Genomic DNA, 9,467 nt, shown 5'->3' with positions numbered 1-9,467 from the left:
AACTTAATTAATTATATAAATTTAAATTACCTAGGTAATATAATATCTTTAACCTGGCTAGCTAAAGAGCTATTTAAATTAAAGAAGTTAAAAAAAGCCTTATAATAAGGCTAATTTCTTAAGGCAGAAGAGGTAGCTTTTCTTATTATATTTATAAGCCTAAACTTAGCCTAGTATAAAGAGTAGCTTAAGAATGTAATTATTAAGGCTAAATAGGTACTTTATATTCTCCCTTTTATATAGAAGTAAAGGGAGTTTATATATAGCATTCTAAGATAAATATAAGATAAAGGCAAGGTTTTATAAAAATTCTATTAAAGTTAGAATTAAAGGAATTAAGTTAACTTTTATATAAGTTAATTAGTAAAAATTAAATTAACCTCTATTAATTAAATATATATAATATAGTATATAATTAATTAACCTTATATATAAGAATAAATCTAGTAAAATTAGTAAAAAAGCAGTAGTTTAAACTAGGAAAAAAAGAAATATAAACTTAAGATCTTTTTAATAATAATATTATTAATTTTTATTAAAAGACTAATTATATAATAATTAATTATTATAATTAGATAATTAGGGCTAAATTAATTATTATTAATATTAATTATATAATAATATATCTTATAATAGAAATAAGAGTTTTTAGCTTATTTTAATATAGTCTTTTAGGGTTAAAGTCTTAGTAGTAATTACCTTAAGAAGGTAATAATAAAAAGGATATTTAGCCTACTAAGGATAAAAGAAATATTTTTTTTATATTTATAAATTAAGGCTATTTATTTAATTAAATCTTAAGGTTTAAGGTAATAATTATATAATCTACTAAGACTTAATATTAAGGTTATTATATTTTTTAATATAATATATAATACCTTATATTATATTATATTAAAAATAAATATCTAACTATATTATTTTATTTTAATACCTTTAGCTTTACTTTATATATTATTAAATAAGTATTTTAACTTTTAAATAAAATAAGTATTTTATATTTTTATATTTTTATATTTTTATATTTTTATATTTTAAAAATATTTAATTATTTAAATAATTATTAACTATATATATATTAGTATTTATATCTTTTAGTCCTTTTATTTCCTTTTTACTTACCTCTATTAATCGCTCAGTCAGCTCAAGGTAGTCACGGTTTACATCTTCCATTGATCCAAATGAACATGATCGCCATAACCCAGCAAAACCCATTGAGTCCAAAACCTCGGTCAGAGTGGACATCGAGCCAGGGGCTCTTGAAAATTGTTGTGTCGATGACAGCGCCCGCAAAAGAGTGTGTGCAGCTCTTAACGTCGCTGAATTTTGGCTGTGTAGTAAAGTATCATCTAATAAAGAGCGAATGGCTCCAGCTCTTTTCCTATGTCAGCTTTAGGACGGCTGAGTACGTCAATTGGCGAGACTCACAATTGCTCTACCACGATAGGGCGTTCATTGGCAAGCTTGTTAAGCCAATCCAGACTGCGCCTTTGTACAGAGTCTTCCACATACTGGAAGTCAACAAGTTCGATTGCGGTGATCAACAAGACCACATTATCCGGCATCCCTTCTAGATCCGGCGATTTGCGCATCCCATTAGCAAAACCAAGTTCATCAGCGTTAATACCAGCAGACCACAGACTGTCTTTGAATTCGTCATTCTCAACCGCGCGGGCAGTCAGGAGAGACAGATATGGTGAGGTCTGGGTCATCTCAGCCTTTTCCCGACCCTCCACATTCGCCGTCATCATCTCTAGGAAAGAAGATAAGACACGCATGGTGATTTGTCGTGTCATGGTGTCAGTGAGTCCACGTGCCAGACATGCACAGACCGCGAGGTGGAAGGTTTCTTCCTCGAAGTGTATACCATATATCTCTTCCAGGGGCAACGCAGCCTCGTCCAGCGGAGCTCGTCCTTGAAGAAGTAATGAGGCCATGCTGTCTCCTCGGAACTCTTCGCTAGTGCTTATGTTCGCTAGCACCGCCTCAAGAAATTGTGCAGTGGAGTTAAATAGAGTCGCAGGTACTAACCGCACGAGTGACATGGCTAGCCAGAAAAGCTGCAGACCATAGCGCGATGCTGATGGGAGTTTTGCCATCATTTTCGATAACGAAGTGACAATAGAGACAAGCATTTCACTGTTATGGTCCTCGCCAAACCGATTGACGCTGTTCCTCAGAGCAACAAGTACTTGGTAGAGCAAATCATCATCGACCTCTTCCCGAGCCAAGCAACCCATAACTGCAAATGCACGGGGTTGAATAGCAGGATTATTTTGGAAGGCCGTGCTTGCAACTAGGCTCATCCACCTCGATCGCCATGTATTAGCAAGGTCAACTGTTGGTGCAGCGACGGAGCAAATTTCAAAGAGAGCAGATGCGAGGTTTTCGGTCGCCGTCAACGCGGGACCTGCGTCCTGTGAAGTCGATACCGAGGCACCATCGCGAGGAAAGGTTGGCGGCGCCGTGAAAATGTCGCTACGAGGATCGCATAGAAAATCTAGACTGGCTCGCAGTTTGCTAGATCTGGCATCATCCAGGCTGAACGATGTACATACAGCGTGAACCGTGTTGACAAGCAACCGGTAAACAAGTAATCGAACCTCTTGAGTACCAGTGTTGGCCAACATGGTCACGATATGGAAGATCTCCGGCAGGAAAAGCTGAGATTGCACCCCGTTGTCGAAAGATAGTGCGAGGCAGAACCGAAGCAAAATACAGATCTCAGACCAGACTGCGTTGTCTGGCAGGTATTTCGTCGGACGGAGCGATGATCGGTTAAGAGCTTTACGGAGCCTTGAAAGGATCTTACCGCGTAAAGTCACAGTTCCAATACCAACCACAATAGACGCAATGACCTCTAAAGATTCGTCATGCGCGCTATAGCTCATTGCTGACTTCAGGAGCTCATCTAGGAAAACCTCGAGCAAGATTTCGTCTTGAACGATCCTTGGCCATACAGATTGTTCCAGGGCAAAGGTGAGTGAATGATCCTGTACAGTCACATCAATAAGCTTTCGAAATAGAATTGCGACTCTTTCTCTTCCTTTCTCCCCATCCAGCTCATTCGTGAGGATGTTGGTCCGTAGGCCAGGAAGCCAAGGAGCCATATAGGCAAGACTTAGAGGCTTCTGTTCATCCGGGAAGCTTTCCCAGCCCACGAAGAATTCTGTCAAAAAGTCTGACGTCAACTGAGGCTCGCTCAATGCTAACTCCTTACTGATGTCCACTACGAAACGGGTTGGATCTAAAGGAACAGAAACATCTGGAATAGAGTTAGTTGCTATGTGCGGAGACATTTTGATATTATCTTGAGACTTACCTTTGGTGCAGACGATCCTTGAAGCAGAGCTGAATTTGAAGGCCCGGCAAAGTGCCCCAAGAAGATTGTAGGAAGACAGCCTTAGGATATGATCATGGCTCGACAAATTCGCCAACGAAAGATTCAGGAGCGTGCCTGGCACATCTTGTGGCCTGATGAGGCGCTCAACAGATTTATGAGCCCTGCTATCCTTGCCATGTTTCGCCTTGGCACCCCGGATCGTCTGAAGCACATCTGACTTCTTTGGGCTCGTAAAGTACATTACGATCTTCCCGTTGTCAGCTCGTAAGCCAAAAGCCGAATCATCTTCAGTCTGTATGGATGTTGGTGCTTCGTCAACTTCGCCCAACCGGAAGATGTCGTTCACGGTCGTGCCCAATCGAAATCCCGCGAAAATCTCTTGCTTTTTCGTGGTTGTTACTTGCACAAACTGACTGCCAACTTTGATAATTACTTCAATCTTACCCTTTGACTTTGACAAGCGGGTGATCGGTTGAAAGACATATCGTGTATCGGTCACGACACTGATTGTTTCCTTGGGCAGATGTAGCTGGCTAAGGTGAAAATGCGCTTGTAAGTCCTGAAGACTTCCTATCAAATGATATTCGACGTTTTTAGGGTTAAATACGCCGTTCTCGTTCTTGGTGCATACCCTCAGTAGGCGTCGAAAGCACCGCCTGTAAGTGAGGTTAGCTTAGAAACCTGAACCCGTCAATCTGAGTAGTCAACCTACTTGAATGCACTGTTCATGTTATAAACATAAATACGGCTAAGGTTTTGTGACAGCTCCGAGGGTGTTAGGAGCTCCAACTTCTTGAACAGGTCATCCTGAGGCTCGTTGCGGCCATTATAGCAGGTCGCATCGATTAAGATGCCAAAGGGTCTGTGCCACAACCTGCTAGCAATTTTGAGGTAGCAATACATTAATGTGTCATAGTCGATGCTCTCCGTCTCAATGTGACGCAAAATGACGCAGATTATAGACAAGCCGTCCTGTTCATGTTCAGCCAATATTATAGTTAGTCTAATACTTCGGACTCACCTTGCTTTCCCCACCATCGTAAACAGCACGTGCCGTCAAGAATGATTCCGTACTTCGAAAGGCATTTCGGAGCATGAAGTTTTGAAATCGAGAGTACAGCGGTGGGCTGTTGGATGAGACTTGGGGTCTGTTCCACGAAACAGCAAGTGGTGGTGGACCAAGGTTCGCAATCAGGTTTCTCAGCGGTTCCAAGACTGGTGATCTCCCACGGACAACATCCCCAGATGTCCTACCGTAATCCTTTCTCTCGCGTGAGATAAGTGTTTGGCGTACATGGTCCCAATGATCGTAGAGGAAACGATGCAGCGCAACACAAGATCCAAAGTCGAACGATTCCGTCGTGCCTTGCACCTCCAACTGATTGGGAGGAACCGAAATCTCGCGAAGAAACGTCGTAACATGATAAATATTCTGTGTCAAGAAGTCGTTAAGGGGAAACATGTATGGCTCTTTTGCTCCAAACAACACATTATTGGCGAGGTTCTGAATGACCTTGGCAATAAGAAGTAAACCGCGCCGCATTTCTTTAGATGGTGCTGTCGACACGAGGCCCTCGACTTCAGGAGCAACGATAGCTGGGCAAAAGAATCGTAGGAAGATGAAGGCTCCCACAGCTGTGTACTTGGCATCGGGGAACCGTGGCATGACTGCGTTTGATATGGTGTAGCAAATCTTGCGGAAAGCGGGTGGAATGTTGGAAGAAGACGCGCATATGTCGTCAATGAAAACCTTGGCCACAATACGCAGCTGTAAAGCATTTTTCTGCAGCTCCTCTGTCGAGCTGACTCTTGCAGGGTCAAGCTCGAGATCGAGATCCTTAGATGTCAGCATAAGCCGCTCCAAGACCTTTTGTAGCGTCGTTCGAATATACGAAGCACCCTTCCACTTGGCATAGACTGATAGCATCTTGGTTGCAACACATCCTCGTCGTAATATCTCAGCCTCATTCTCGGTATCTTCAATCTCTTGTTTGATGAGTGCCTCCAAAAGCTCAAAGATCATTCCTCGTTGCTCGAAAACAGTGAGGAGACAGATAGTGAGCTCATCCACCTCGGTGCTGGGGCAAGCAACGGCCATCGAGATGGCCAGGGAGAGATCATTGGTCAGTAACTCAAGTAGTTCCTCATACTTCTCACTCACAGCCGAGTCCGTCAGGTTGCTAAACTCAGTGCCTTGGATCAGAATGTTGTAGAGGACCTTGACGAAGGCAGTGCGGATCTCAACATTGTCATGATATCCAATATTAAGAGAGTGTTTGAGGCCAACATCGATATTAGCACTAAGTAAATTGGACAAGATGGTGATGGCCAAATCTGAGTTTGATGCAGACTCTTCACGAAGAGTGACGCTCAAATTCGTATCAGTCCTAGTCAGCTCTGATGGCTCATGGTTAAGCAAGGACAGAAAGCGGTTGAAATATGTATGAAACATTTGCGACTTCATCTCGCTCATCCCAGCATCAGTATGGCTTTCGGAGGGTTGCAATGGCAAACGAAAAGTCAAATCAGCCAGTGATTTTAAACAAGCCTTGTCAAGGTCTTTCTGCACACGAGCCGTGTCGTCCTGTCGGGAGCCAGGGCCGTGCTGAGGGGAGCGAGGTCGAGCAATCCAGCCGAAAATGTATTCAAGTAGTTGGTTCCGAATGCGAACATCGTCCCGCAAGTTCAGGTGCTCTTTTCGCTTCGTCACCACTTCGCACAGGTGGCATACCCGGATCTTGACCCTTAGCGTATTGGGTGTATCGGTGACGCCATCCAGGAACTTCGCAAAGTTAAGCGTGAGCGCACCCAGATGAACTGAGGAGGCCGCGCCAAGGTCAGAGGGGCTTTCTAGTCTTTCCACAAGAGCCCGAAGTAGAGATGCGGCTTGCTCAGCGAATACCACTTCACTATCCTGATCTTTCTCAACGGGGGCCAGAGCTCCAGTGAATAATACTTCTAATTCAGATTCTAAGGCTCGGAATAGCGGATAGTAAAGCGCAGGCGAGACTTCACTGGCAAGCACATCTCGCATTGCTTCGCGTACTCTCACATTGGCACAAGCTAAAAGCTGGATACTGAGTCTCAGGTATCTTGTTAGAAGTGGTTCCTCGGAGTGCTCAGAAGAGACACGGTCGATCCATCTTAGACCTCCAAGAGCAGGCTCTTCGAGAATAATAGCCTGGTCAGCGGTGCAAATGCCACCCAAGGATGCCAAGAATCCGGAATAGTTTCGCCACTCGGCCAGCGCTCTTCCATCCACGATCTCGACAGTTGATGTTGAGACATCCTTTGCAAGATGAAGCCAACGATCGAATGCGGTTTCCCAGGCGTTTACGATGCCCGTCGTTGGGAACTGCATGCGGCGCAGAAGACCCCTTACTCGCTTCTGGAATGCAACTAGTCCAGTGAACCGGAAGGCTGGAGAGGATATCTCGCGGTAGACTTCGGCGTTTCGAAGCACTGATGCCGAAGACTTTGCCGACTCAACATGTTTGTCGACAATCGAGCACTCTTGAATGAACAATCCTGTGCAGGAAGTCACCAGTTGACAAGTTGTAATGCTGGCAGAACAAAGGGAGATAAGAAGTGTCGTCTCGAGCTTGGAAGATGCATTGATGACATCTGGTGCGTCCTCTGGTACTTTGGCTAGTTCCTGCAAGAGGTTAGCAGCCCATAACTATCACGAATAACATTACTAGAGGTGCAGAATTGCATACCGGGATGTTCTTAAGAAGTAGTAAGCGTGCTTCTAGATAGTCTTGTAGATCGCGCAAGCTCTGGTCATCTTTTTTCGAGGTGACAGACTCGCATAAAGCAAGTAGAACTTTGGAGCTTGGGAGTTTCGTTAGCGGGTTTAAGATTGACCGAATGTTGAGAATGCGCTCACCTTCGACTCCAGATATCATCACGAAGTTCTTTTGTGCCGAAGCGGTGCCCAGTATCGAATTGGCGGTATGCCTCAAGATGGCCTTGAAAGAGTCGGCTTGCAACGCCAGTGGCAAGTTTACGCACGGCCGGATTCTCAGACAATACGCAAAGAAGGAAGGACTTGAAGAAGCTATTATTTGAACCATCTTTTGACAGATCATCTAACAAGCGAGCTGGGGATGCATCCAAGAATTGGAGAATGCTGCAAACCAGTTCTGTCCTTTCACTCCCTTGTCGACCCGTCGTACTGACAGCCTTGGCATTTTCGGTCTAAGAGCGTCAGTTGAAAACCGGCAGAAATGGTAAGTCGTCAATTCTCACCTCTAATTGCGTCCGCATGAAGGGTATTGCCGCATCAAATAGTTCGTGGTACCTTAGAGCATATGGCTGCTGAGCGAAATACGTACAGCCCTGAACAGTAGCTAGCTTAAAACTGCTTGGGGCATTTGGAGCGATACAGCTTTCAACAAAGCCGCTGACACTCGTATCAAGATTGAGATGGGTCAAGCTCACAAAGGCTGCGGTCATCATGTCCTGATCAAAGAGTCCGTATTCTGATGCGGTAATACGGCGAAAAACAGCATCGCGGACTTCATCCTGAACATCCAAGGCATAACTGACAAGCGCCGAGTCGCTTTCAACATCAAAATGTCTGGCAGCACGGAGCAGAGAAACCAGACAATAAGCTGCTTGCTCGTTTCGATTGCGCGAAGCTTTTCTCAGTCCGTCTAGAAAGGCAACTTTCTTCACCATGCTGCTGCTCTTTGCTTCGCGCATATTGCTCGCTACCTCAAAAACATCCGGCAAAAGGAAAAGCAGAGTGGTTTGGAGAGGGTAGAATAGACCTTTTCGGCGTCCGTTATCTGTCGCAGCCTGCGCCATGTCAAACAGTGTATCAGCTCCGCCATCAAGTCGCTTGTGAAGCTGGTGAAGCTGCACGAACTCGCAGGGGAACCGATCCAGCCATCTCATGATCAGCAATGGAGAGACTACAGCAATAGTGTTTTGGTAAGGCTTTCGAAAGTGTAGGAAGCTTGAGCAGATCTCTTGTATAACTTGACCCAGCTTTGGGCCATCAACCCAGAAGAAAGAGAGTAATCGCAGAACGACGAGGGCTGCTCTCTCAGCATCTTGAGTAGATCCAGGCGTAGAGACGCCAGGCTGCGTAACAATACTAGTTCGAATAGTGTATATGACATTCCTCAAGTAGTCGAAGGCAGCCATCCAACTGGAAGTAGTGACATACTCGGTCACTGTCTTGATGTGGATGTCCATATCCACCAACGTCTCTGCAAACCTCTCATCGCTTGGGGGGGAACTATCGGCGTCGGAGGAGACAGAAGAGCTTTCGGGGCGAGTGACGGAGACATTTCGCGTCGAGACTTGGTCAAGTAGAGTCTGGGCTGGGAGTATACAGTTCTCGGGGATCGGTTCAAGAAGGTGCTTGAACGCGTCGAACAGGCGGCTCACAAGTACTTCGTCTAGCGGAGGAGGAGCCGGAGCCGGTTCTACATCTGCGTCCTGTGAGAGAGAGGCCCAATGGGAAGAACAGCAGTCTGCAATAACGGCAACAATGTAGAGCTCGGAGGCCAAGATATGGCTGGGGTGGTCGGCGACGGCTGCGTAAGGGCGAGCAAGGTCCTCGAGTAGAACCAGAAGCGACGCGATGACTGTGGATATAGATGTGTTTCCTAGCTCGACCAAGGTGGCTCTGGTAACGTGGAGGACATCGTCTTGCTGTAGGCTCTGGCCACTGGTGCCAGCTCGATGGGGGAGCTATTGAGAGGTACCCAACGTCAGTCAACCCAAGCCGCTAAGGGGATCGCAAGCTGCCTCGCGCATGGGATATGCAGATGCTTACTCTGGTAGCGAGCCTGTCGACAAGGCAGCCGACTAGGCTTGCGTCGCAATTCATGATCGCGACAGCATTGAGCGTTGATACGCAGATTTGGGAGAGATCAAGTTGGGAGTCGCTTGTCCCTCTGACCTGACCGGGCAGGCATTGCCCAAGGGTCACTGCGTTCGTGCCAAACCCCGCGAACAGTCCCCACAGGGGTAGCACGCATAGGGGAGCTCGCCGTTTTCAGACATCTACGACGTGAAAGGTAACGTATTTCAATGGATACCTTAGTACGGATAACACATTAAATTATTTTTATCATGAGGCTGAAGCAGGCTGAGGATAATGTAATTT

General features: G+C 45.3%; 1 protein-coding gene across 1 annotated transcript; it reads right to left on the bottom strand.

The window, feature by feature from the left end:
• Positions 1-1,052: 1,052 nt before the first annotated feature.
• FOIG_07895 (neurofibromin 1) lies at positions 1,053-9,346 on the bottom strand (the record flags this gene model as incomplete). The annotated part of the gene is made up of 10 exons (XM_031207615.1): positions 9,135-9,346; positions 7,595-9,049; positions 7,233-7,543; positions 7,063-7,177; positions 4,365-6,998; positions 4,056-4,315; positions 3,323-3,999; positions 1,429-3,265; positions 1,123-1,375; positions 1,053-1,067 (listed from the first exon to the last, which is right to left on the bottom strand). Exons 1-10 carry the CDS (start codon positions 9,186-9,188, stop codon positions 1,053-1,055), a joined length of 7,611 nt encoding a protein of 2,536 aa, XP_031063148.1. The 5' UTR covers positions 9,189-9,346.
• Between the last annotated feature and the right edge of the window lie 121 nt (positions 9,347-9,467).

The sequence above is a fragment of the Fusarium odoratissimum genome (assembly GCF_000260195.1).
Source record: "Fusarium odoratissimum NRRL 54006 unplaced genomic scaffold supercont1.11, whole genome shotgun sequence".
In the NCBI taxonomy this organism is placed as follows: Eukaryota; Fungi; Ascomycota; class Sordariomycetes; order Hypocreales; family Nectriaceae; genus Fusarium; species Fusarium odoratissimum.
Note: the sequence above shows the minus strand (reverse complement) of the source record. Positions and strands in the feature narration are given on the sequence as shown.